This window comes from Rhinopithecus bieti, unplaced genomic scaffold (assembly GCF_001698545.2).
Source record: "Rhinopithecus bieti isolate Rb0 unplaced genomic scaffold, ASM169854v2 scaffold_9899, whole genome shotgun sequence".
NCBI lineage: Eukaryota > Metazoa > Chordata > Mammalia > Primates > Cercopithecidae > Rhinopithecus > Rhinopithecus bieti.
Genome location: NW_016806979.1, coordinates 1,748,492 through 1,776,101, shown reverse-complemented (window position 1 = coordinate 1,776,101; position 27,610 = coordinate 1,748,492). Strand labels below are relative to the sequence as shown.

Below are 27,610 nucleotides of genomic sequence, written 5' to 3'. Positions count from 1 at the left end.
CCCTTCACCAACACGGTCCCCCCAGGCCCGGCCCTCCGCGCAGAGACCCGTCACCAACACGGTCCCCCCAGGCCCGGCCCTCCGCGCAGAGACCCGTCACCAACACGGGCCCCCAGACCCAGGCCCGGCCCTCCGCGCAGAGACCCTTCACCAACACGGTCCTCAGACCCAGGCCCGGCCCTCCGCGCAGAGACCCTTCACCAACACGGGCCCCCCAGACCCAGGCCCCGGCCCTCCGCGCAGAGACCCTTCACCAACACGGGCCCCCCAGGCCCGGCCCTCCGCGCAGAGACCCGTCACCAACACGGGCCCCCAGACCCAGGCCCCGGCCCTCCGCCCTTCGTGGCAAGGTCAGGGCGCAAGCTCCCCAGAGGACAAGCCGACGCAGACTCAGGGACGCAGTCCCCATCCACATGTGCTTGGACACAGCAGCACCTCCTCTCCCCCGCCAGGCAAGAGGGCTGTGGAGCTTGTCCTGGGCACGGGGCAGCATGCATGTCGGCCTGGCCCTGGGGGCTGGACAACCTCCTGGCACCAGGCGGTCTCTGCCTGCTCACAGGGTCTCTCTGGGGCTGTGCTGCGTCTCGTGTCCAGTCACTGCGATGCTCGATGTTCAGGTCATGGCACTGTTCCCTCGTGACCTCTGGCCTCTGCTTTATACATGTGAAACCCTGAGCTGGCCTCAGACTTTCAGTCACTCCCCCAACTTCACTAATCAGGTATCAGTGGTGTTTTTTACTTTTTTAAAAAAAGCCACAACTGGATTTTGCAAAACACAGACCATGGAGGGCTGGGCCAACCAAGAGGAGTGTCCCTGGATGCCCCGCTCACGAGTCCGGCCCCTGTTCCCTGTGCTTCCCGGACACCAAACAGCATCCACCGAGGCTGGGCAAAGGCAAAAGTGTTTATTCAAAACTTCCTGCCACACTGTGGGAAACATTGGTAAACAGTTATAATTCGGAGTCGCTGCAAGTTTGGGGTTGGACGCTGGCTCTCACGGTAGCCTGTGCTGGGACCATTGGCAGCCATGTGCACCTCCACGCACGGCCGAGCTCAACCTGAAGACCACGTGTGCTCCTTGGCCGAAGCAGGAGGCCTGATCGCAGACGCAGCAGCTCCCCAGCCTGAGCCTGGGAGTGCACCGGTCGGCTCGCAGCGGAGGCCATGTCCCCTCACAGACTGGAGTGAGCTCAGAGTCTAGAGGTTAGAGGACCTCAGACTAAGAGCTGCAACAGAACGACAGCAAGAACATTCTGGAAACAATGCCACAGTGAATCTTTTATACTCTCACTCACACTTGGTGAGGGCCTCAGACATGAAACCCTGGGGACAGATGAATGTGACCTCCAGAGTATGGCTGGGATGCGGCTGAGAAAGACCCGCTGCTGGCCGGGGAAGACAGTAGCTGGCGTGGCCCTCATGGCCAGCAGGTGCTAGGACTCCTCCAGAGCCCCGGGCGCCTGTCTAAGCTGCCGGCTGTGGACCACCTGCAGAGCTCCCCCCGCAGCCTGGCGGAGCTGGGCGTCCAGGGCACCACGGAGGTTGTTCACCTGGACGTCAGGCAGGGGGTTAAGGCCAATGATGACCCCGTCCCTTGGGGCCAGCTCGCCCTCTGCACGAGGGCTAAGGTCCCGCCGTCGCCTCCGGAGGTCAGAGCCAGCCTGCAGTTTCAGGTCCCGGTTAGGCTTGGCATTGTCCGGCCTCTGGGCCCCCGGGACAGCTCGTTTGGGCCCCAGCTCTGGCTCCGGCCTCTGCCTGGTCTCCTGGACTGCAGCATCCTCCCTGCCTCTCGGCTGCTCGTGAGACACAGGCACATGGTCCCCGCCGTGGACCTCCTTTCTCATCTCCAGGTGACCGCCATGGTCCCGCCGGTGGCCCTGCTGTCCGTCCTGCTCGCCGTCAGAGATGACCCGCGGTTCCACCTGGTGGACCACAGCCTGGGGCTGTGCGGCCGCTCCTCCCGCCCTGCCGGGCAGGTCCAGGTCTGCTGCAAGGCCCAGGTCTCGGCTCATCTGCTTGGGCTCCATGCGAGCGTCTCCCGTCTCTGCTCCTGGCTCTGCCACGAGCCAGCTGGCTTCCTTCAGAATGCCGGTGCCAGTGGCTGCCACCTCCTTCCCAGGTTTTTTCCTGTCTTGGGAACCACCGCCAGTAACGTCCTGACTTTGCCCGGGGAATTCCTCTGCAAGGCGCTCCTCTGGACCCCTGGCTTCCCTGGCGGGGTCTGGCACGGGCACCTGCTCTGGGCCCTTGGGGAGCCCCTTCACTGTGCCAGCTGCCCCGGGGGCGGCATCCTTCTGGCCATCTCTCGGCTTGGCCTGGGCTGCCCGAGGCTCTGTGTCAGGGCCGCCATCAGGAGGGCCAGCAGGGTCTCTGCCCGCAGGCCCCTCAGGGTGCTCCAGGGAACGTTGGTTAAGGTCCTGGGATGGAGCGGGGCGGCCCCCGGGAGCTCTGAGGACAGGGTCCAAAGGCAGGGGAGGCAGATTCTCCACCGTTTCCCTGGCCTTGTCTTCGGGGGCCTCCTGGCCTCTAGGCACCACCGCCCCAGGCTCTGGATGCACCTCCACTGCAAATGAAGTCGGCCATCAACTGAGCCACAGCACTGAACACAGGCTGCCAGTGGCGGCCCAAAAGAACAAGCAACACTGGGCACTGGGAACCAAAACCCACACTCACCCTCAGGACTTGAGGCCACCGAGCCCCAGACCCAGCCGCATGACGACGGCAGGAGACCCCCTGCCCGGCCCCACCCCACTCCATCTGCCGGCCCAGCCTACCCTGCCTGGGCTTGTCCTCCTCATCCTCCTGCCTCTGCTGGTGGATCTCCTTGTGCTGCTCCTCGATCACCGCCAGCAGCTTCTCCTGCTGGTCCAGCAAGCGCTTTTGCTGCACCTGCTGTTCTTTGATCACCTGAAGCAGGACGACGTGGTCCAGCATCTCTGCCCTGCCAGCCTCTGGGTTTGGAAAGCACACAGTCAGAGGGTGCCGGGGCTGCTCATGCACCGTGCTGGGCCAAGGACTGCGCCCACAGCAAGGCCACACACAGGCCACCTGCAGGGAGTGCGCCCGAACGCTGGCCACTGGTGACACTCGTCATGACCGTGACCATGAAACCTGGACAGCGCAGCGAGACACGCAGGTCCGAGGGCCCGGGAGAGGCTGCGCCCTGACTGCCCCTGGAAGCCCACCCGGGATGGCCTCTCCCGCCAGCCAGCCACTCTGCTGCATCAGTTCTCCCACTGGCTGTGCCGCAGCCGCACCCAGCAGGACCCCAGCAAGCCTGCTTCTTGTCCATGAAAATGAGTGTCCAGAGCAACACGGAGTCAAAAGGAATCTGCCAGAATGTCAGAGATGGTTATCTGGGCTGGGTGGGTTTTTCTTTTTTTTTTTTTTTTCCACTTTACACATTCAGTTGTTCCAGGACAAGTACGTAAGAAAATAAGCCTGAGCACGGTGGCTCATGCCTGTAATCCCAGCAATTTGGGAGGCCGAGGCAGGCAGATCGCTTGAGCCCAGGAGGTAGAGACTAGCCTGGGAAACATAGCAAGACCCCCCATCTCCACACACACACAAAAAACATAAAAATAAAAATTATCAGGGTGTGGTGACAGGCGTCTGTACTCCCAGCTACTCGGGAGGCAGAGGCCCGAGGATCACTTGAACCCAGGAGGTTGAGGCTGCAGTGAGCTGTGATCACACCACTGCACTCCAGCCTGGGCAACAAAGCGAGACCCTGTCTCAAAAAAGAAAAAAAGAAAAGAAAAACTGTAAGCTATGTTTTGAAAAGAATATTGGTACTTTTAGAAAGTTTCCTCCGAGATGAGAATTTTAAAAACAAATAAAAGCTGTCTTCTTTTAAGGGGAGCATGGGAGCTGGAGGGTCAGTGAGGCCCCGGCCAGCCGTCCTGACCACCGCTCCTGAACACCACCTGCTGTGGAAATTCTGGGCAGGTCCTGCGTGATGGGGAGCCCTGGTGCGCCCAGCGTTAAGCGCTGGTGACGGCAGCAAGGGCCAGAGGATAGGCCTGCCCGGATTACAGCTGGCACACACTTGCTGCAGGAGCACCTGGTCTGACTCGCTTCAGCACTGGCCAGTTATTTGTTGCAAGCGGCCGTGAATTTTGTAATCTTTATAACACATTTCCAAATTATTATAGGAAGCTTTGAAAAATGATGGGTTGGGGCTGTCAGGCATAAAAATTCAATCCAGGAGCAAGAAGGATGTTTTGCGAGTGGTGAGAGCAGCTATCTCAGGGAGGGCCCCTGCATGCCAGACACAGACTGACGCGCCGGCCCAGCCTCCCCAGTGACACCTTGACCAGCCAGAGAAGCGCAGGGTCAGCATTCTCCTAGGAATGCAGCCCTGGGCCTCACCCAGACCCCTGCGTGTGGGGGACAGGGCCGGCTCCAAGGAGATAAGGGCCATGGGGCCGGCCCTCGAGCGGCAGCCCCTGCTCCCTGCTAGCATCCCGGGCCAGACGCCTGCCAGCAGGGAAAGACCATGACGGGCAGAGCAGATCTCCTGCAAACCTCCTTTCCCACGAGGAAGTGCAGGCAGCGGACCAGCCACCTCGGCCATGGGCCACGCGCTCGCCCTGGGTGCTGCAGGGCTCAACCACGGAGCGGTCAATGGCACAAGGACGAGGTCCCACGTGCTGGCGACACCTCCCCGCACTCCAGGACAGCGTTCCGAAAGGGCAGGCACCACGGCCTCACTTGCTCCCCGAAGGACTAGCCCTGGGCCTGGTGCTGGGAAGAGGAGGAAAGATGAGGAGACAGAAGGGAGGAGGGGGAGGGGGAGGAGGGAGAAAGAGAGGAGGAGGGAGAAGAAGGAAGGCGAGGGAAGAGGAGGACAAGGGAGGAGGGAAGAGGAGGGAGGAGGAGGGAAGAGGGAAGAGGAGGGGTAAGGAGGGAAGAGGAGGGAGAAGGAAGGAGGGAAGAGGAGGGGTAAGGAGGGAAGAGGAGGGGTAAGGAGGGAAGAGGAGGGAGAAGGAAGGAGGGAAGAGGAGGGAGAAGGAGGGAAGAGGAGGGGTAAGGAGGGAAGAGGAGGGAGAAGGAAGGAGGGAAGAGGAGGGAGAAGGAGGGAAGAGGAGGGGTAAGGAGGGAAGAGGAGGGAGAAGGAAGGAGGGAAGAGGAGGGAGAAGGAGGGAAGAGGAGGGGTAAGGAGGGAAGAGGAGGGAGAAGGAAGGAGGGAAGAGGAGGGAGAAGGAGGGAGGGAGAAAGAGGGAGGAGAAGAGGAAGAAGGGGAAAAAAAGAGGGGGAGGGGGGAGGGAGGAAGGAGCCTTGCCACGTCCAGCCAGAAGCCACACGGGACACATGTGAAGCACTGTGGAGGAGACAGGCTGTTCCTACAGCCAGAGCCCACCAACACCACAGGGACCGGACTGCAGAAGGCACGGAGCCACCCACCTATTGAGACCCACACAGATCTCTCAAGGCGGCCCATGACGCCGCGGCGCAGGCAGCGCCCCGCCTCGGCTGGTGCCCTAAGCAGCCTGCCCTCTGATGACAGGCAAGGCCACAGCAGGGCTAAGAAGGACGACAGCATTTATAACACAAGGGAGCAGAGTGGGCACTGGGACCCCGCCTGAGGGCTGCGGCTGAGCCTGGGTCTGGGGCCTGACACGTGTCCCCATGCAGGGCTGTCCTGGGGCAGGTGTGCCGCCGAGGGGCTGCGCGCAGGTCTGAGGCCCTCCAGGCACGCTCTTTACTTCAGCACACTCCTTTGGGTTCGTACCTGCTACTATCTTTTTAATCTCAGCTGTTCGTCCCGTTGAGAGGCATACGGAAGAAAAGCAGAATAGGAAACCGTGAAAAGTCTTTTTCAGAAAGAAGAAAATCAAAAGAATCAAACAGGTTCAGGTAACAGAGCATAGGAATTGGAATCAAAAAATACGGGCTAAAACCTGAGACAAAATCCCACATGTGCAAACTTCTGAAGCAGCTCAGAGCTCCAGAAGCCCAGGGACACCTTTCGGCTCTGTCTTCCGCGCTGCAGGTGCAAGGAGGGCGAGCTGCACCCATGAGAAGCCAGGCCGCGGCCACTGGGACATGGCTGCCGCACCCCCTCCCTCGGACCAGCTGTCCTGAGGCCACTGGGACATGGCTGCCGCACCCCCTCCCTCGGACCGGCTGTCCTGAGGCCACTGGGACATGGCTGCCGCACCCCCTCCCTCGGACCGGCTGTCCTGAGGCCACTGGGACATGGCTGCTGCACCCGCCCTCCCTCGGACCGGCTGTCCTGAGGCCACAGGGCAAGAGGCGCGGGCAGGAAGTGCGTGTCTTACAAATGCCCTGGGAGGTGCCCGCGCCAAGGCTGGCCCAGAGCTCCCACACCTGCTCCCAGGGGCTTGGCTCAGGAGGCTGGAGCGGCTGTGCCCTGTGACCCCCATACAGATCCCTGGAACAGACCCTCTCAATGCCGGGGCACACATGGACCCCGCATGGGGCAGGGCTGTCCATCCTGAGAGAAGGCTTGGATGCTGCCACCAAATGTACATGACTTTTGGCGAGCGGGGGCGCAGCCACACACCCTCAGAGGGTGAGTGGACCCCCAGCCTGGGAGAGGACATGGCACAGAAGCCTGTCCCCAGCAGGCCCACAGAGGGGGCTGCTGCCACCCAACTGCGTGAGGTCACAAGGAGGGGCCGCAAAAGCCAACAGCTGGAACCCAAGGGGCAGGAAGTTTGGAGGAGGAGTCACAGTAAGTTTTATTCTCAGGAGAGCAAAGGCATGAGGAGCCTTCCTGGAGGGACAAGTGACAGATCCCTGCCGATGAACACAGCCGAGCTCCGAGGGCCAAGGGTGTGGGAGCAGCACTCTGGGCCGGGGCTCTGCTAGGACCAGGGTGGGTGCAGCCACTCGCAAGCTGGGTCCCCTTGGGGCACAGACTTAAAATAAATCACATCTGGGTGCAGGCATGCCCACACCTGCCTGGCTTTAAATACTGAGAGTGTTAGAACTGCTAACAAACCTGCTTTAAAATGAGACAAAATGGTAATCACAAGCCAGGTGACAATGCTGCGGGTGTTTTAAAGGGAGTAAGGGAGATAAAACGTTCCCAGGGAGGGATAAAACGTTCCCAGAAAGCCAGCTGCTGATGGGAAGGGAGCAGGAAGCTATCCGAGGGGTCTGCTTAGCAGACGGCTGGAAAGAGAAGGGTGCCTGACAGGGCTCCCTGGGATGACCTGGGCATCACCCCAGGGCTGGGGGAGGGGCTGCTGCTCCCTGGGCCTGAGGCGGGCAGCTGTGGGGCCAAGGCCTTACCTTCCAGCTGGCTGGCCGCCTGGTCTCCACCCGCTCGCTCCACGTCCCTCTGCTCGCGAGGCTCAGGCGGCAGCCCGGCCCCCGGAGCCGGCTTCTCCGCTGGGAGGGGAGGCTTCCCACCTGCACACACGGTGAAGACTCAGAAGGTTTTGCAGGAAAGTCAAGGGAGGATTCGCGGGGGGGACAGAAGGCAAGGGAGGGACAAAAGGAGGTGGCAGATGTTTCTAAAGAGACACCCCCGTCAGCACAGTTTATATTCAACCTGATGATTACTAGCGAAGCAATAAAAAAATATTTAACAACCTCATAGGCTTGTGGCAATGAGCCAATGTTAACTGCGTTCGCAATTAAAATGCAAGAACCGTCCTAAGCAGCTCTTAGATGGGCACTTAACAACGTGTTACCTGTCAGGCGTCCCCCGCGCCACCCCCCGTGTGCGCGCAGACACACGAGCACAGCGCGGCACCTGACATTTAGTGGTCTGGCAAACAACTGTGTGACAGATATTACAGTAGCTGTCAGCCACCACCCTCTTCCTATCCCCACCAGCTGCCGGGCCGCTCCATTTGCATGCTAATCTGGAGCAGGGCGAGAGACTGGGGCCTGAGGGAGGAGCCATCGATTCTGCTGCCCCTGCCCAGCCTCCCCAGCCCGAGAGGGAAGCGTCGTCCCACAGGAGCCCAGGTTGACACCCACCATGGTCGCTGTCCTCTGCGGGCTGCCCTGTATCCCCGGCGGCGTTGCCTGGTGGCGGCACCCCATTGGCCTTTTCCCCTTCACCCACTGCCAGGGCATTCTGCTGCTCAGACAGCACTGCCTGGGGCCGGGGATGCAGGTCCCTGTCTCCTGGCCCCAGGTCTTCCTTTGCAGGCTGGAAGGCTGGCTGACCATCTGCTTCTGGAACTTTCTGGGGATCTTCAGGAAGATCGCCCGCTTCCTCCAAGGCCTGGGCCTGTCCAGGCCTCTTCCCAAACTCTCCCTGCTCCGGCTCCTGTTTCTCTCTTTCTGAGTCGGGCAGAGGCGGTGCCATCTGGCCTTGGACCCCTGGAGCCTTTCCGCCTGCGTGTCTGGATGGAGGTTTGTTCTCTTCTGGCACCTCTCGGTCTTGGCCTTCATCTACCACCACCTTGTCGTGAGGAACAGGAGGCTCGTGGCGGTGGGCCTCGCCCACAGGCATGGCAATCCCTGCAAGGGCATGGGGGACAGGTGGGGTCAGGCTGAGGCCCCTCCTTCCCTTCCCAGGGAATCTGAACTGGGTTCTTCCCTGGGTTCTGGCTCCCAACAGTGTGACACAGGCCAACAGATACCACCTCCCCACTGGCCTCCCTGCTGCCTGGTCAAGCGCAGTTGACGCTAAAGTTACAACAGGGGCAGCTGCGAACAAGTTGCTCTGGGAGGGGCAGGACATTCATCTGAACTGAAAGACATAGAAAACAAAATGACCAGCACTTGGGCTGAAGGGAACACACAGCCCGGAGAGCCGCGCCGCAGGCTGGGCTGAAGGGAACACACAGCCCGGAGCGCCGCAGGCTGGGCTGAAGGGAACACACAGCCCGGAGAGCCGCGCCGCAGGGACCTGGGCCCCCTTTCCCGTCCCCACCCCCGGCCAGTGCCCAGCACCTTGCCCAGGGCGATCAAGCTGTGCCTCCTCCTGTGCCTCCTTGCCATCTTCCCGTCCAGGCACATCCACGGGCCCCTTGATCTGGGCCTGCTCCAGCTCCTCTCTCTCCTTTGGCAGCTTCGGCTTCTCCCGGCCATCCTCGGCCATGGCCACAACCGGATCCTGGGCTGGGAGCAGGGCACAGTTAGGGAACCGCACTGCAGGAGTGGGGCGGCTCTCCCTGGACTGTTACCATATTTTCCAGCCCAACGGCAGAGCCAAAGCAGTTATTTTTTTTTCCTGTTCGATCATTAGCAGCTAAGTAGCACAGAAAACTGTCATTTTTCATGTGTATTCATAACAAAAATATGTCAAAATGCAATTTACACCTAACTGGGGGCAGGGAGAGCGAGACTCCATGTAATACTCAGTCATTACCACCAGATGGCGGCATGAGCCCACCGACCGACTCTCCCACAGTCCCCTCCATTACCGCCATCACCTCCATCACCACCGCCATCACCGTCACCTCCACCACCACCACCACCGCCATCACCACCATCACTGCTGCCAATCACCATCATCTCCATCCCTACCACCATCAGTGCCACCCCTACCATCACTGCCATCATCTCCGTCATCACCACCATCATCTCCAGCCGTACCACCACCACTACTGTCGCCACCACCATCGCTGCATCATCGCCACCTCCATAATCATCACCTCCATCACCACCATCATCACCTCCATCACCACCTTCCTGTCCCAGCAAGGCCATATGTCCACTGAGACAGGCGCTGCAGTCTAGGGGGACTCAGGTGAAGCTGTCTGGAGAAGAATTCACAGAGTCCAGTTCAGAGCAGCAGATGGGGGCTCACCAGCCAGCTCTCAAAGGAGAAAAAAATGGGGACAATTTTCTTAGCTTTATACCAGCCTTCTAAGAGCAGCCTGATGTGTTAGTCTAGGGAAACAGACAGTTACACTGTTGTCAATTTGGAGTTGAGAGTCCTAGACAAACTGTAGAGGATAGGTACCACCCTACTGGGTAATAAACCAGTTAACAGAAAGCAGACACTAGGCTCTACAGTTTAGCTAAGTAACAAATTCAACTGTTGTGTTTTGTTTTGTTTTGTTTTTTTAAGACGGACTCCTGCTGTGTCGCCCAGGCTGGAGTGCAGTGGCGCAATCTCAGCTCACCGCAACCTCTGCCTCCCAGGTTCAAGCAATTTTCATGCCTCAGCCTCCTGTAGCTGGGATTACAGGCACCTGCCACAATGCCTGGCTGATTTTTGTATATCTTTAGTAGACACAGGGTTTCACCACATTGGCTAGGCTGGTCTCAAACTCCTGACCTCAAGTGGTCCACCGCACCCGGCCCAAGTGATCAGTTCTATAAGCGTTTGGCCACCCGCCAGAGCAGGTGAACACACACCAGTCGCCCTCACATGATTAAGCCTCAGCAGAGGCTCCATGCAGAAACGAGCCACGACTGTCAATCAAGAGGGCCTGTCCAATGGATTACTACGTGAAGAAAGGGAGGCTGACGAGGGGAAGGGAAAATAGAGCAAAACAAAGAAATCTCCGTTGTCAGAGAACAAGTTGCCTCTAAGAAGTCATTTTCTCAGCACGAAGCAAAATTCAGTTCCTCAGGCCGTGAACGACCGTCTGGGGCTCCAGCGGGAGCTCCATGTGGGTGCAGGAGCCGCAGGATGGGAAGTGAGCACGGTGAGCCGGGAACTGCCCCAGAGGTCCCTTTCTTTGGAGAACCTCCTGGAAACGCCATGCCTCTCAGCGTTTTGCAAGTGTTTCTGGATTGCACGGGCACCTGCGGGAAGGCTGCGCGAGCGTCCTGGCTCCCCGCCGCCGGCAGCAGCTGACCAGCCGAGGGCCGCACTCACAGCCTTCACGCCTGGCACTCTGCAGCTGTCCGCCGGCAATGCACACAGCCTCTTCCACAGCGCAGCCGACCTTTGCGTCAGGGACAGTTTGCCGGCAGTGCCTCTTGGCTGCAGTAAAACTAACACAAAACTTCAAAATTAGCAACTGAAAAACATCTGAGTGCTGCCAGCCGCTTCGGATCTCGACATGAACACAGGTTGCGCAAAGACAGAAAGGGGCCCTGTGTGGGGAGTGCCCCCGCCAGCTCACGACTGAGCTCCTCAGGAGGGAGGAGATCTCTGGCGTCTGAATTTCTTCTCCTAAGAGGCCAGCAATACACCCGGCTAAGCCACAGTAGAGGCGTCCATGGCCAAGAGGGACAGCTCCACCCCCCCCCGGAACACCCAGCAGAGGTGCCGCCGCAGAACCACCGTCCCCCTCATTCAGCTTCAAAATCGCCCCAGGCCAGGTGTGCGGCCGAGGCAGGAAGACCACTCGAGGTCAGGAGTTTAACACCATCCTGGCGAAACCCTGTCTCAACAAAAAATACAAAATTAGCCGGGTGTGGTGCCGTACCTATACTCTCGGCTACTCGGGAGGCTGAGGTGGGAGAATCGCTTGAACTTGGGAGGTGGAGGCTGTAGTTGGCCAGTATCGTGCCAGCACACTCCAGTCTGGGCGACAGAGCGAGACTCTGTCTCAAAAAGAAAAAAAAATCGTCTCCAGTCACAAAAAACCACGACCTGTGGGTGTCATCGGCACCTGGCGCCAGGGATGCTGCGTTAGGCTCTGTCCCAGCGGCTCCTCACTGCCGGGTACAGAAACACACACCTTCCTAACAAGTGACAGAGGCCACGACTGGGCCACGGCGGAGGCGGATCCCTCAGACTTTTCTCCCTGCTGTCCAGTTGGGCAGGGAGGCCCCAAGGCTGCCAAGGCCACAGCTCAGGCCTCGGTCTTTGGAGTCAGACACGCTCGGGGACTTGGAGATGGTGACCTGGAGGGAAAGGGGCAACATCTAATGCGTCCCCAACCCCACATTCAAGGCTGGCGTCCACCGCAGACTGGAGGCCAGCACGGACGGGCAGGGAGGCCAGCAACGCTGCCGTCCAGACCCCAAGAGTCGGCAAGATGGCTCTGCAGGCTACCAGCCTGGACCCGCCGTGGCTCCCTCTGTGTGCCTTGTGATCAGCAAAGATGGAGACAGTCACGTCAGATGGTCCCCAGAAGAAGCGACTTTTAAACATGGTCCCGGTGGCCGGGAGCAATGGCTCAAGCCTGTAATCCCAGCACTTTGGGAGGCCGAGACGGGCGGATCGCGAGGTCAGGAGATCAAGACCACCCGGGCTAACATGGTGAAACCCCGGCTCTACTAAAAAATACAAAAAACTAGCCGGGCGTGGTGGCGGGTGCCTGTAGTCCCAGCTACTCGGGAGGCTGAGGCAGGAGAATGATGTAAACCCGGGAGGCGGAGCTTGCAGTGAGCTGAGATCTGGCCACTGCAGTCCAGCCGGGGTGACAGAGCGAGACTCCGTCTCAAAAAAAAAAAAAAGAAAACAAAAAAAAAACATGGTCCCGGCATCCCACTGACGGAGTTCCTCATCCTCACTCAAGCGCCACCCCAGGTTCATGAGGAGGCTCGGGATCCCAGGGCGCCACACTCGCAAGAGGCGGGAACAATGGCCGCTGACGTGACTTTTAAAAGCTAGTCCCTGCTTTTAGGCAACTTTTCCAATAGCTGATTTCTGACTTTCCCTTGATGCTGCCATGAGAAAGGATTACTCATTAAGGGCTTGGCTTTACAGCCCAGTCTTCCACACATAGCTGACCGACGACCTCATGGTCTCATCTTTCCGAACGTGAAGGGGAATCCCAGGCCATCTGGCTCCTGGTACCCGGGTGTCTGGGCTGGCAACACAGGCCCTGGTATAGCCTCCAGCAGGCGGAACCTCCTCACCACTGCTTTTGCCTCCACTGCGGCTGGCACCGCTGCTGTCTCTTGGGAGGCGGAAGAAGCTCCGAATTTTCTACACAGCACGGAATGGTCTGTGAGAGACTTTAGGGCCACATGCTTCTCCCTTCTCTCCTCTGGCTGTGGGGACATCGCCACCCTGCTGGAGCAATGCCCTACTGAGAAAGCTTTTTTTTTTTTTTTTTTAAGAGACAGGGTCCCACTCTGTCACCCAGGCTGGAGTGCAGTGGTGCCATCTCGGCTCCCTGCAGCCCCGACCTTCCAGGCTCAAGTGATCCTCCCACCTCAGCATCCAGCCACCACACCCGGCTCATTTTTGTATTTTTAGTAGAGACGGGGTTTCACCATGCTGGCCAGGCTGATCTCAAACTCCTGACCTCAGGTGATCCTCCTGCCTTGGCCTCCCAAAGTTCTGAGATTCCAGGTGTAAGCCACCACACTGGCCCAGAGAAGGCTTCTGATAGCTCCTTTGCTGTGTCCCCCACACCTCTCCTCCTGTTATAATTTTGTGCTGTGTTTCTGCTGCTGTCCTGAAATGGCAGGGAGCTGATTCCACTGTCTGAGATAACTGTGCCAGCCGCACAGGACCTGGCCAGATTCCGAAGGGTCCTGCCTCCCGCAGCCTCTGGCTTGTGTTGAGCCACGTGACCTGGCTCCATGCGTGGGGGCCGTGTGTCCCCACTTGGGCCTGAGCACACAGAACTGTGGCCATCTCTGCCCCTGCACCAACACGCACGACCCGTCGACACCCAGCCAGACCCTCATTCCGTCCCCTATCACCGCATTCTGGCTCCCTTCTTAGCCAGGCCACTGCCTCATTTTCTCACTGAGTGGAAGTGCAGCTGTGCCTGCCCCACTAGGGAAGTGGGCACGAGGGTGCCTGAGGGGTGCGGGCCCTGCTGTGCTGCCCCGTGCAGCAAATGAGGGGCGTGCAGGAACCGGGAGGGATGGGGGACCTGTAGCTCCAAGAAAGGAACAGATGTCACAAAACCCAAACCCGCCCCTAGCCTCCAGGGTGCTAGAGAGAGGAGGTATGAACAGCCCGACTCCCGGCTTTCAAGGTAACCGTCTTCACGAGCTTTTGCAGGGACTCAGCCATGCTCACAAAGACCTGCAAGGCCATGCATGGGGCCCAGGCTGTGCGCGTCTAACCACAACATCTGCATGAGGATGGGATTCCCAGCCGTAGTCCAGGGCCATGCAGGACTCTCACCCGGTCAACAGGTACCATTTTTGGCCTCTGCAGCATCAAGGAGACCAATAAAACTCCGCTCAGCCATCCAACAGGGAGCGCGCATCGGTGCAGGACCCTCGACCCCAGCTCAGCCTCAGCCAGGCAGCCCATCTATCATGGGGGAGCCGGGGCTAAAAAATCGGAGACACGCTAAAAACAAGCGGCATGTGGTTCTGAGAGGGGCCATGTGTTTTGTTACAGCCTCATGGAAGAAACAGAAACCAGATGTGGCCTCGGAGGGCACCAGGTGAGCCGGAGGCCCACGGCCCGCACAAGCCTCATGACAGGATACAGCTGCTTGCACCGGCCGCAAGCAGAGGCCATGCAGTGCTGGGGGGACGGGGAGCCTCCTGCTGGCTGGCACTGAGAAGAGAAGTCCATTCCCCAGCAGCCCGCTAGACAAGGGCAACACCCCTCACTGCCCAGGCCAGGGTCCCAGCACACTGGACCCACCGACAGTTTCCGTGTCAGTGCCCACTCTAGCCCAGAGGCCTGGACAGCAACAAGTGGCCCTGCTCAGGCAGCACCGAGCCCGGGGCACCAGCTGAGGTGGGTGCAAAACACCCACCTGCCTCTCCAGGTGGACTTTTTTCCAGTCCGAATTACCAAATCCAACGCAAGGCAGCTGGCAGCCACTGGCTGCTTTGGAACACTCACGTTTTTCTCTGGTGACCCCAACTGTCCCCAAGCACAGCCCCGCCAGCTGCAGGGAACCCAGAAGGCAGGGCTCCCCTGCCCACCTTCGCCATCCAGGAACAGTCATCCTTGGCAAATCTGAGCACAGCGGATCCAGGGAGACCCTCGGAGGGCGTGTATGAAGTGACAACGCTGGGAAGGAGCTTTCCAGGCACAGGAGTGCGGAGCTCAGAACAGAGATGACAACAAGCCCCAGGGTCATGGCTGAGACGGGCCCCACGTGCTCAGCAGAAGCCAGGGGCTCCCTTCAGCGGACCTCTCCTCCTGTCCATTACAGAAGTGGAGGCCCCTCCCCGAGGCAGAAGTCACTGGCAAGCACCTGCACAGCGACCTGAGACCCCCAGCCACAGCCGGTACTGCTCACCAGGGCTCCCAGGGTGGTGTGCAGACGACGCCCAGAGAATCTGAGCGGGGCCTCCGCTCAGGGTGTGTTGGACGTGCTGGACACACAGGCACTGTGGATGAATAAACGCGGCTGCTGTCAGGGGCAGAAGACCCCAGCATGAAGGTCATCGTAGACAGCACCTACCTGCCCATGCCTGCCTGGCGCCACTCAGAGCTCGTGGGCAGGCCTGGGCCCAGGGAGGTCTGCTGCCTGCAGGGCCGCCCTGTGTGGCACTCCCTCTCTAGGCCGGGGAGGGTCAGGGAGGCAGTAGCCATCCAGGCCACGGAGCTGCTGCTGCACCTGGAAAGCCACACTCAGGAAACACATATCTCTCCACCCCGGGCTCTGCCACAGACGGAGGTGTCGGGGTTACGGGCACCACGGCCGGGACTATGCCACAGACGGAGGCGTCGGGGTTACGGGCACCGCGGCCGGGACTGCGCCACAGACGGAGGCGTCGGGGTTACGGGGCACCGCGGGGCCTGTCCCAAAGTGGCCTGCTGCTAGCTGCATGAGGGCTCACGGTCCTAACTCCACCCACGGTCCTGGTGAACAATAATAACCTGAAGCAGCAAACCAAACTGAGGCCTGATCGCCGACCCTGTCCAGGAGAAAACTGGAGAAACCGACATCCTCAAATGAACAGCACGTGAGCAACACTCAGAAACGTACACCCCACCTAGCCCACCAAGTGGCAGGCATCCAGGCCGGCGGCCACTCCTGTCCCACGTTCCCCGCATACAGGCGGCCACTCCTGTCCCACGTTCCCCGCATACAGGCGGCCACTCCTGTCCCACGTTCCCCGCATACAGGCGGCCACTCCTGTCCCACGTTCCCCGCATACAGGCGGCCACTCCTGTCCCACGTTCCCCGCATACAGGCGGCCACTCCTGTCCCACGTTCCCCGCATACAGGCGGCCACTCCTGTCCCACGTTCCCCGCATACAGGCGGCCACTCCTGTCCCACGTTCCCCGCATACAGGCAGCCACTCCTGTCCCACGTTCCCCGCATACAGGCAGTCACCCCACGGCCAGCCATGGTGCACAGAGCATCTTCATGGGCAAGGCTGGTGGCCCCATCCCGCTGGCTGCACCCACATAGGACAGAGGCCACTGAGCAGACAAGCACAATCCTTGGACCAGACCCAGGAGATGCCCAGTGGGCACCTGCCCTGAAAAGGCTCAGAGGGCCAGGGTGGGCATACCTGAGAGTCGCGCTGCCTCTGCCTTCACCAAACCCTCGGCCTCTCCAAGTCGACCGCCGGGGGCTTCCTCTGCCAAGTCCTCGGGGACCTCCTCGCTCACAGACAGTGTGGTGACAGTGCTCACCACCAGGACGCCCAGGCCGACCCACAGCACCACCTGAGGAGACAAAGACCCCGGGGCAGGAGTCACAGCTGGCCCCGCTCCTGCCGAGGGCATAAAACTGGTCTGGCAGAGAGGCTCAGAGACGGGGTGAGGCACGAGGAGAGGGGACACGACAAAGTCCCCCGAGGGTGGGACAGGCGTGCAGTCGGCCCTGCCTGAGGACAGGTGGCCACTCCCAGAGAGACTTGGGCCCGCCTGCCGGCGAAGCTCCTGACCGCTGGGAGAGGGCTGAGCCCTGATGCGCTGCTCTCAGAGCATGGCAGGACTACTGGCATCCAGCCTGTGGCTGACATGCCCTCCCGGCCAGCTGGAGTCATAGGCCAACCCTGTCAGAGCTATGCCAGCCATTCAGGACGGAGCGGGAGGGACAGAATCCGTTCAGAAAAACTGGTGAGACCTCCCTGGACCAACACAATGAGAGAAGAGGGCTCCCCGGCGGGAAGGACCCGCACTCTCTGAAGCTGGCGGCGACTGAAAAAGACAACCCGGCGGAGAGCCCGCTTCCTCCACTTCCTTCTCCGCCACCCGGAAGCACTGGGCTAGTGCTGGTGTCTCCGGACGCCAGGGGGTGCTGAGGCTCTGAGGTCAGTGGGCTCCGCCGAAGACAGCCCAGCCGCCATGTGCCTCAGGGCTTGTAGGATGCCCACGGAGCCCAAGGCCCCTCTGGCAGTAACGACAGCTGGCCGGAGCATGTGGTGACAGCAGGCCTGCCCCAGGTGCACATGGGGCCACTGTCTGATGTGTGTTCGGGAGGGCCGGGCAAGGCCTGCCCCAGGTGCACACGGGGCCACTGTCTGATGTGTTCGGGAGGGCCGGGCAAGGCCTGCAGGCTCGACGGTCCACAGGGACTGCCTCACCCTGGCCCCAAATGTTCTGCATTTGTAGAGGCCCCTCAGCCACATGACGTCTTCCTGGCGGCGAAGGGAAGAGTCCCGGGGCAGTGGTGGTGTCCGGAAGGTGACCAAAGCAGTCTTAAGATAATAAAACAAGGAAGAAACCTGAAATCTCCCAAGGCTATGTGCTCTGTGTAGGGAGCGCGTGTGGAAAGGCCTGCCCGGCAGCAGCTGTCAGTGGGTGACATGGGTGGTCATGGCTTAGAGACCTGATGCCAGAAGGAAAGACCATCAGAGGCAGGCCTTGGGGGCCCGTTACAGCCCTTCTGACCTCTCCTACACCAGAGCTGCCCCTGGACCTCTGTCTTCAGGGCCCTGCCCTCCCATCGAGGCCTCTGCCAGCCAGCACAGGGCAGAGACCAGGCTCGGGCCACCTGGGGTAAAGGGTCTGGATGGAAATTTAACCCGACCCACCAGGAAGTGCCTGGACAGGAGACCGTGTTGTCTGGAAGCCCTGGGAAGCCCCTCAGTGTAGGAACCCTGCCCCGCAGGGCAGCACACCCTCGCTTCTAACTGGGCACAGATGGGACGGCTGGGGAACTTGGGGGGCCTATGGGGACCGCAGCGGCTGCCCAGGCTCAGTGGCAGGGGGAAGCCCATGGAGCCCCAGCCCAGCCTCCAGTTCTATGCCTTCCAGCACAGCTTCCTGCAGAGCCGAAGAACTTCCTTTGAGGACACGGTCGTTCAACAGGACCAGTGTGCCAGACACCTGGTTTCAGAGCAACCCGTGACTTTCATTTCTGCAGCGATCAGATCAACAGAGCCGCAGAGCCGGCCGATAGGAGGAATGCAAGCCCATTCCAGACGTCTCACCTGAGCTTGGAAATCCAGGGACCTGACCAGGGGCCACGCGCTGCCCGGATCACAGCACCCTCCCCTGCAGAAGTGATCAGGGCCTCCAGACACACAAGGCATCACTGACTCAAATGCAGAGAGAAGCAACAGGGGCAGGGGAGAAAACTCACTTTCGCTCCACACATGTAGACATGCGCGAGCCCACACTCCGCACTTTCGTCATAAAAAGCACAGCTGGAGGCGGGGCTCTGGTTGCTCTGCACCACGCGCCTCAATTTGGGTCTCAAGGCAGCCCGGTTAGCATCCAGGCACCCACCCAGCAAGGGCCCAAGCCTCAGCAGACCTCGGGGATCCTCTCTGGTTACAGGCAGACGCCGCGTTGGTGGCTCGTGTCTGAGAGTCAGTGTTCATTTCATTACATCTTCCAGGAGCAGGGGCCGGCTTTTAGGCCTTTTGGGGACTACTGCCCTCTGGGTACGCCCCTGTGAGGCGGCCTCCTGTGCCCCAGGGATCCACCCTCTGCATGGCCCTCAGGCACCTTCTAAGCCGCCTGCTGCCCCACCAGCTCATGGTTCCCGGGCAGCGAGACTAAAGCCCCAGCCTCACTCAGGATTGGAGAGACCCTCGACTTTTCTGACTTTCAAAATAAAGAACCAAACGGGGGGGTGTGGTGGCTCACCCCTGTAATCCCAGCACTTTGGGAGGCCGAGGCAAGTGGATCACCTGAGGTCAGGAGTGTTCAAGACCAGCCTGGCCAACACGGTGAAACCCGTCTCTACTAAAAATACAAAAATTGGCCGGTTGTGGTGGCGCACATCTGTAATCCCAGCTACTGGGGAGGCTGAGGCAGGTGAATCGCTTGAACCCGGGAGGCGGAGCTTGCAGTGAGCCGAGATCACACCACTGCACTCCAGCCTGGAGGACGGAGCGAGACTCCATCTCAAAAAACAAACAAAGAACAAAACACGTGGTGACGGACATACCTTTTCGATAGTCTCAGGGCTGACCTATCTTCCTGCCCCCAGTTGATCTGAGGACGAGCTGGAACATTCCTTCTTTTCACATCTTTCTCCAGCACAGCCTTGATTCACCTACCATACAGGTGTCCCCACTTCCCTGTACACCCCAGCATAGCACCAGTTTTGGCTCTTCCTGAGGTCCCTGGGCCGGGTACAGGCACCACATCGCCCAGACTACTCAGACGGGCCGAGGCGCAGACCCAGGCTTGTGCCCCTCCGTGGTGCGGCCGGAGCCCCTGGGACGGTGGCCAGGCCGAGACGTTGCGCCACAGGCCCCGGGTATGGCCTTGTGGTGCTGGCATCTCCATACCTAAGGAACAGGGCATGCTGAGCGGATGGCACACATTGTCTGCTGGCTCCACGACCTACTGCAGAGCCACAGGAGCGCTGGGAACAGGACACACCAGACCCAAGTCAGAGGGAAAAAGAAACCTCTCCGTCTCCTCCACGCACAGCCAAACCGCGGTGAATGTGACTCAATGTGCTTTCTAGCTTCTAAAAACCCTGGCAAAGCAGGCACAGAGAGATGCTTCTTTCACTCGATTCTCTGCGTTTGTCTACATGTCTACACATCAAGTCAAAAGCCAACACTGGGTTAACGGTTCAACACTAGTGAGTCAGTGACGCGCCAGCCACTTACACCAGCAGCGCCGTGGCCACAGGCGCGTGACGCCACACACGGGCAAAAGAGGAGGAAGTGCTGCAGCAACTGCAAAGAGGGAGGTGACATCATCATTAGCTGCAGGTGAAAAGCCAAGAGATCCAGCAGGAGTACAGTAAGGTGAACGAGTGAAAATGTCACCTATGACATCGCTGGCTTCCCTTTACACAAACAGCCACTTAAAAATCCAGGGGGAAAAGAGATCCAGGATAGCGTGCCGTGCAGCCAACAGCGGCCTGGGAAACAGACGGGGACGAAGGACCTCGTGAGGTCTGGAGAAGCCAAACGCGGTGCCCTCCTGCTAGGCAGGGGAGTCACGTGGACACCTGCACGTCCGCTGCAGTGTAAAGACAGCAATTCCCAAGTTAATCTATAGTTTCAAGAAGCCCAGTTAGACCAAAAGATAAAAAGCAGGACGAATTTTTTGTTAGAGTCAGATCGGCTGATTCCAACATTCATACAGAAAATAAAACAAAGAAGACTATGCAGAAAATGTATTATTCACAGCCAAGAGGCGGGATGAGAATTTAAAGTGTTCCAAGAGCCACGAGTCACAGCTCGGTAAGTGTCACCAGGGTGTGCAACGAACATGCAACTAACACACAACTAACACGGTACGGAAGGACAGACCAGCCAATAAAGTAAAACACAGGTCCCAAGTGAGGCCTGAATACACACAAGAATTTAATCTACAACAGTGACACCATTTCCCATCAGTGATGATTATTCAATAAATCATGTCTGACGACTAGGGAACCACCTAGAAACAAACTCAGGATACATACTTTGTTTCTTACACCAAAATAAAATACAGGCGGACCAAAGATTTAAATTAAAAAAAAAAAGTCATTAAAGTATTAGAAAAAATGAGGGAGGAATTATTTTAAAATAATACTGGAGTGCGGAAATTCTAACTATGACTCTTTCTTTCTCTTTCTTTCCTTTCTTCCTCCCTCCCTCCCTCCCTTCCTTCTTTCTTTCCTTCTTTCTCCTGCTAACTCACAGAACAGACTTTTTTTCTAAGAAAGCCCAGTGGGGCCGGGCGCGGTGGCTCACACCTGTAATCCCAGCACTCTGGGAGGCCAAGGCGGGCGGATCACAAGGTCAGGAGATCGAGACCACGGTGAAACCCGGTCTCTACTAAAAAATAAAAAAAATTACCCAGGCACGGTGGCGGGCACCTGTAGTCCCAGCTATTCAGGAGGCTGAGGCAGGAAAATGGCATGAACCCAGGAGGCGGAGCTTGCAGTGAGCCAGATCGCGCCACTGCACTCTAGCCAGCGGGACAGAGCGAGACTCCGTCTCAAAAAAAAAAAGAAAAGAAAGAAAGCCCAGTGGACTAAAACATGGGACCTGGCATAGTAGGACATGTGACATCTGATGGGCAGAGGCTGAGCCTCTCATGCCATCTAAAGTTCCTAAAACTCGCCAAGAAACTTCCTCCTCAAGCTATGGCTTAACAGCTGGTATCAAACTGGTCTTCCCCTTTAAAACAACGATAAAAGCTGGATAAAAACAATAAAAACACCCAACCAAAGACACTGGTGAACAACTCTGTCAGCTCAGACTTGAGAGGTCTGGATCCCAGAGGACAGAGAAGAGCCCTCAGTCACAGAGAGGTTGAGCCTGTTGTCCTTAGAGCCTCACCGATGACTGGGACTAAGCAGACAGGACAAGAGAATGCAACAGCCTAGAGCCTGGGCACACTCACAGGGCTGGGCACCGAGAAGTACAAATGAGGGTGCCCCAGCAGCCAGAACTCGAGGGAGAGAAGGAAACCTCAGAGAAGCATGTCACTCCACATTCTGCGTGCACAAATCTCCCCCAAAGCACTTGCCAGCTACGAGCTATGCAGAAAGGAGCAAGACGAACGCCAAGCAGAAGATTCTACCATCTGAGGGTGTCACTGCCCAGCTGAGACCCCAGAAGGGCTGTACCCTAGGAACAAGGCCAACTGGAAACACATTTGCCTCAATGGGATACAGGCCTTCTGCCTATCCCCTGTATGATGGATGGATGACAGTGTCATCCAGAACTTCTACGATTTCTCAAACACAACATCTGCAAAATACCAGGCACACTAGAAAACAAGACCCCATGACAAAAAAAAAACAAGAAGCCATAAAGAATCAATATAAATAGTTTTTTCTTTTCCTTTTTCTTTTTTTTGAGGTGGAGTCTCTCGCTCTGTTGCCCAGGCTGGAGTGCAGTGGTGCGATCTCGGCTCACTGCAACCTCCACCTCCCGGGTTCAGGTGATTCTCCTACCTCAGCCTCCCAAAGTACTGGGATTACAGGCATGAGCCACCATGCCTGGCTCCATAACTACTATTTGAAACAACAACAACGATGTCTTGTAGAGTTTTATTTATTTATTTTTGAGACAGAGTCTCGCTCTGTCACCCAGGCTGGAGCGCAGTGGCGTGATCTCGGCTCACCGCAATCTCCGCCTCCCGGGTTCACGCCATTCTCCTGCCTCAGCCTCCCCAGTAGCTGGGACTACAGGCATCCGTCACCACGTCCGGCTAATTTTTTTTTGTATTTTTAGTAGAGACGGGGTTTCACAGTGTTAGCCAGGATGGTCTTGATCTCTTGACCTCATGATCGCCCGTCTCAGCCTCCCAAAGTGCTGGGATTACAGGCGTGAGCCACCGCGCCCGGCACTTGTGGAGTTTTAAATAAGGGTTGTTATAAACTGCCTAGTATAATCGTTAGAAAGGTAGAAATGTACCAACAAGCTAAAAGAAAAGTAAATATTTAAATGTTTGACTGATCCAAAGAAAGAAAAAGTAAAAAACAGAAAAAGGACATATGAGACAAATAATAGGACATAAGTTGAAAGTTTTCCCCCCAAAATCAGTTATTATATTAACCGTAAACAGTCTTAAATACTCCCATTCACAGACTGAATAATAACAAGACAAAAGTCACCTACATGCTGTTATAAGAGACACACTGTGAATATAATGGACTAGAGAAATCAAAAGAAAAGGGATGAAACAAGCCATCCTGGGCAAACCCAAACCCAAAGCAGAGCTAAGTTAGCTACAAAGCCAACTTGAAGGAGAAAGTATTTCCAACGATAAAAAGGAGGATTCAACAAGATAAGAGTCAGTTCAAAACGGAGATGTAACCAACTTCAATCTGTCTGCTCCTAATAACATGGCTTCAAACTAAAAAGCAAAAAGTGATAGAACTAAAAGGACAAATAAATCTACAATTACAGTAGGAATTATCATACCTTTCTCACAACTCATAAACAAGATGATTAAAAAATCAGTAAGGGGCCAGGTGCAGTGGCTCATGTCTGTAATCCCAGCACTTTGGGAGGCTGAGGCAGGTGGATCATTTGAGGTCAGGAGTTTGAGACCAGCCTGGCCAACATGGTAAAACCCCATCTCTACTAAAAATACAAAAATTAGATGGGCGTAGTGGCGCACACCTGGAATCCCAGCTACTCAGGAGGCTGAAGCAGAATTGCTTGAGCCCAGGAGGCAGAGATCGCAGTGAGCCGAGATGCTGAAGAAGCAGCTGACACACGTGGACATGTATTCTAACGTACACTGTAATAATCTATTTACCACAACTTGAAGACACGCAAGATCATTCTAGAATGCTGGCGGACAGATGGGCAGTGATCTTTGCGGTGGGGGTGGATGACAGTGAGGCATGTCCTACGGGATGTCCTATGTCTGCTCCGGATGGTGGTTCCACGTGGTTCACTTTGTAAAAACTTACCAGGTTGTGGCCGGGTGCGGTGGCTCACACCTGTAATCCCGGCACTTTGGGAGGTCGAGGCAGGTGGATCACCTGGGGTCAAGAGTTCAAGACCAGTGTGACCAACATGGAGAAACCCCGTCTCACTAAAAATACAAAATTAGCCGGGTGTGGTGACGTGTGCCTGTAATCTCAGCTACTCGGGAGACTGAGGCAGGAGAATCACTTGAACCCCGGAGGCGAAGGCTGCAGTGAGCTGAGATTGCACCACTGTACTCCAGCCTGGGCAACAAGAGTGAAACTCTGTCTCAAAAGAGAAAAAAAAATTATCAATATATACCAGTAAGAAAAGCTCAACAACTCCCTAAAAAGTGAGCAAAGAACCCAGGCAGTTCACAGAAAAAGAAATACAAGTGGCTTCTAAACCCACGAAGACGCTCAAGTTCCCGCCAGAGAGGCCAAGAATGATGAAGCCTGGAAGGTCCTGGGTGCGGGGACAGAAGCCTTGGGTCTGGCTGGGAGTGACGCTGCAGGCAATTTGGGTAGAGCCAGCACGTTTACAAATGCTCACACCCCTGACACGGGATTCCACTTCTAGAAGGCTTCCTACAGACGCATGCTCAAATACGTCGACATGCTCATGAACACATATTCAGCACGATTTTGTCTGCAATAGCAGAAGACTGGAGAGGTAAGTCCTTTGGAGACTGGGATTATGGAATTTTTCTACCACGGAACACCATGAAATGGCTAAAAATAGCCAGGCAGTTCTGTGCCCACGGCTGTGGGGCAACGTGACCTGCACAGGATTTTGAGAAAAGCAGCAGGAAGCTGTGTTACAATTAAAGAAAAATGCACATGCGCGCGCACAGACCGCCGCGCGAGTGGACGTGCACAGACCGCCACACGAGGGTTGTACCAGGAACAACAGCGGGTGGTGGCCTCGGCGGGGGCGGCTGGGGAGGGGACTCAGAGTTGGCAGCAGATCCATAGACAAGCAGTCACTGCAGAAACACCATGGGAAAGAGCTTACGACTCTGCACAGTCGGCCTCAGGAAAACCCGATGCACAGCTGGAGCAGGTCGGTGTGGCCCTGCTGGGCAAAGACCGTGTGTCCTGGTGAACCCAGGGCTCCCCAGGCTGACTGGACCAAGGCCCTTTTGTGGGTTTTAAGTTTCTTGACAGAACCCGTCTGAAAACGCTGAACCAGGGGCTTCCCTTCCGACTCCACCTCACCCCAGCCCAGACCCATCAGCGGCGGCCCAGGCCAGCCCTCGCGCGCGCGGTGCGCACCTGGGAGGAAAGCGCGTTCTTGTGGATTTTCTTGGAGATCAGTGCCGGGCAAATGAAGCAGATGAGGCTCCCCATGGTCGCACCCGTGAGGCCCAGGATGGTCTCCACTAGGAAAGAGAAGGGACAGGAAGGGATGAGTGGGAAAGGGCTCCGGCCAGGAGGGGACCTGAGCTTTTTTGCCCAGCACACAGGTGAGCAAGCCAGCATTGAAGGAAAGGCCGTCCAGGCGAGAGCCGGGAGCAGACACGCCCTCTCTGCCCAGAAAGCCTGACAAGCGCAGCTGATTCCTCCAACAGTGCATTTAGGCTCCGGGGTGAATTCTCTGATGGTTCATCTTTGAAGAGTCAAGACACGGCCGGGCGCGGTGGCTCATGTCTGCAATCCCAGCACTTTGGGAGGCAGAGGCGGGCAGATCACGAGGTCAGGAGATCAAGACCATCCTGGCTAACACGGTGAAACCCCGTCTCTACTAAAATACCAAAACTTAGCCGGGTGCGGTGGTGGGCGCCTGTAGTCCCAGCTACCCGGGAGGCTGAGGCAGGAGAATGGCGTGAACCCAGGAGGTGGAGCTTGCAGTGAGCCGAGATCGCGCCACTGCACTCCAGCCCGGGCGACAGACCAAGACTCCGTCTCAAAAAAAATAAAAAACAGAGTCAGACACTACGGACTTCCTGCGGAAACCAAATGCTGGTTCCGCACGGCACGGCTCCCACGCAGCCTCTCCTGCCTGCTGCTCCATGAGTGGCCCTAGGCGGGCAGGACTTACCCAAGGGCAAGTGGAGAAGCCAGGGCCTGGCGTGTGTGCCAGGCTGCAGCCCCTGCCAGGAGCCCAGACAGATCACCTCTAGGGCTGTTCCCTGGGGAGAGTGAGTGTGAGTTCCCCTGTGGATCTGATGATCATGAGCTCTGTCTTGTCTGCTAGGGAGCGGGTGCATTTGGGTAACATAAATACGTTCAGGGCCTTCAACGCTTCCCTTGGTAATGCGTCAACAAAATCAGAAGTCAAAAGAGTCAACAGGACAGCATGCGCTGTTCTAGAATAGTTGGTTCTACAAATCGAGCCTGTGTCCCAGCACCGCAGTCTCTCTCCACCCAGGTGTCAATGGGTGTCTGCTGTTCCATCAAGCTGCTAGATTTTTTTTTTTTTTTTTTTTTTGAGACGGAGTCTCGCTCTGTCGCCCAGGCTGGAGTGCAGTGGTGCGATCTCGGCTCACTGAAAACTCCGCCTCCCGGGTTCACGCCATTCTCCTGCCTCAGCCTCCCCAGTAGCTGGGACTACAGGAGCCCGTCACCATGCTCAGCTAATTTTTTGGTATTTTTAGTAGAAACAGGGTTTCACCGTGTAAGCCAGGATGGTCTCGATCTCCTGACCTCGCGATCCGCCCGCTTTGGCATCCCAAAGTGCTGGGATTACAGGTGTGAGCCACCGCGCCCGGCGAGCTGCCAGATTTTTTTCTTTTTTTTTGAGACAGAGTTTCTCTCCTGTTGCCCGGCTTGGAGTGCAATGGCGTGATCTCGGCTCGGCTCACAGCAACCTCCTCCTCCCGGGTTCAAGTGATTATTTTGCCTCAGCCTCCCGACTAGCTGGGATTACAGGCATGCACCACCACGCCCGGCTAATTTTGTATTTTTAGTAGAGACGGGGTTTCTCCATGATGGTCAGGCTGGTCTTGAACTCCCAACCTCAGGTGATCTGCCCACCTCAACCTCCCAAAGTGCTGGGATTACAAGCGTGAGCCACTGCGCCTGGCTGAAGCTGCCGGATTTTATCCCCTGCCTTTCTCTGTGGGCCAGAGAAAAAAATGACAAAGTGTCTAGACTTTTTTAGGAGACCAGAGAAGACGGCTCCTAACTGGGCAGGTCTTGGTTGATGCCGAAGCCCCGGGTCCCACTCCCCGGCACTAGAGCAGCCCTCCCGCCTTACCATCGAGGATAAGGATGCCCCCGGCCTAGAGCAGCCTCCCGCCTTACCATTGGGGATAAGGATGCCACCGACCATGGTTCCAAACACCACAGAGAGGGTAAGTGCTTTAAACCGGAGAGGGGCATGTAGCCCCTGCTGCAAAGGTGCCATCTTTTGCTGTATAGAAGAAAACAAAAGGTTTTGAAAGGACTGATGTCCTCCACCACTCTCCTAGAAAGCAAAGCCTGAAAGGGCTCTGCCAGGCACACCGGGCACATCTCCACGTGAGGCCAGCCGTGCGCTCACCTGGCAAGTGCACCAGGTACATCTCCATGTAGGGCCGGCCGCGCACTCACCTGGCAGGTGAGCCTGACCAGCACAATCAGATCTGGCTTAGCAACTGGAACGGGAACCTGCAACCCAAACCTGCAACATGCCAGGAAGGCACGAGGGCTTCTCACCCCAGGCACAGACCATAAATTTTACAATGTCCTTTTGAAATGTGAGTATCGAGTCCTTCCGTTTTCCTTTTTGCTTTTAGAGCAATATCATGAGAGAGTTTTTTAAGTGCCAGGAAGTATGGAGAGCAGAACACAGGCCGCACAGCACCGCTCCTGCCAAATGTCTCTAGGCCTCTCCTGGCCCGCAGCTTTCAGGGTGCAGGCACAACCCCCAGGCACACACGCACACATGTGGCTGTGTTATCATCTTCAGGGTGTGGGCACAACCCCCACACACACGCACACACTCACCCGCACACACGAACACCCACACGAGCAGTACACGCACACACCCGCACACACGAACACCCACACTAGCAGTACATGCAGACACACACTCACCTGCACACACGAACACCCCACACTAGCAGTACACGCAGACACACACTCACCCGCACACACGAACACCCACACGAGCAGTACATGCAGACAC

General features: G+C 57.4%; 1 protein-coding gene across 1 annotated transcript in view; it reads right to left on the bottom strand.

Annotated features, from left to right (window-relative positions):
- Positions 1-885: 885 nt before the first annotated feature.
- SLC38A10 (solute carrier family 38 member 10) overlaps positions 886-27,610 on the bottom strand; it is a 50,254-nt gene continuing 23,529 nt past the window's right edge. The window contains exons 9-16 of the mRNA XM_017879283.1: positions 26,746-26,854; positions 24,775-24,881; positions 16,235-16,391; positions 8,884-9,051; positions 7,960-8,448; positions 7,264-7,383; positions 2,775-2,951; positions 886-2,563 (exon numbers count right to left, since the gene is read on the bottom strand). Of these exons, the coding sequence (XP_017734772.1) occupies positions 1,434-2,563; positions 2,775-2,951; positions 7,264-7,383; positions 7,960-8,448; positions 8,884-9,051; positions 16,235-16,391; positions 24,775-24,881; positions 26,746-26,854 (2,457 nt within the window). The 3' untranslated portion in view covers positions 886-1,433. The remainder of the gene's footprint in view (positions 2,564-2,774; positions 2,952-7,263; positions 7,384-7,959; positions 8,449-8,883; positions 9,052-16,234; positions 16,392-24,774; positions 24,882-26,745; positions 26,855-27,610) is intronic.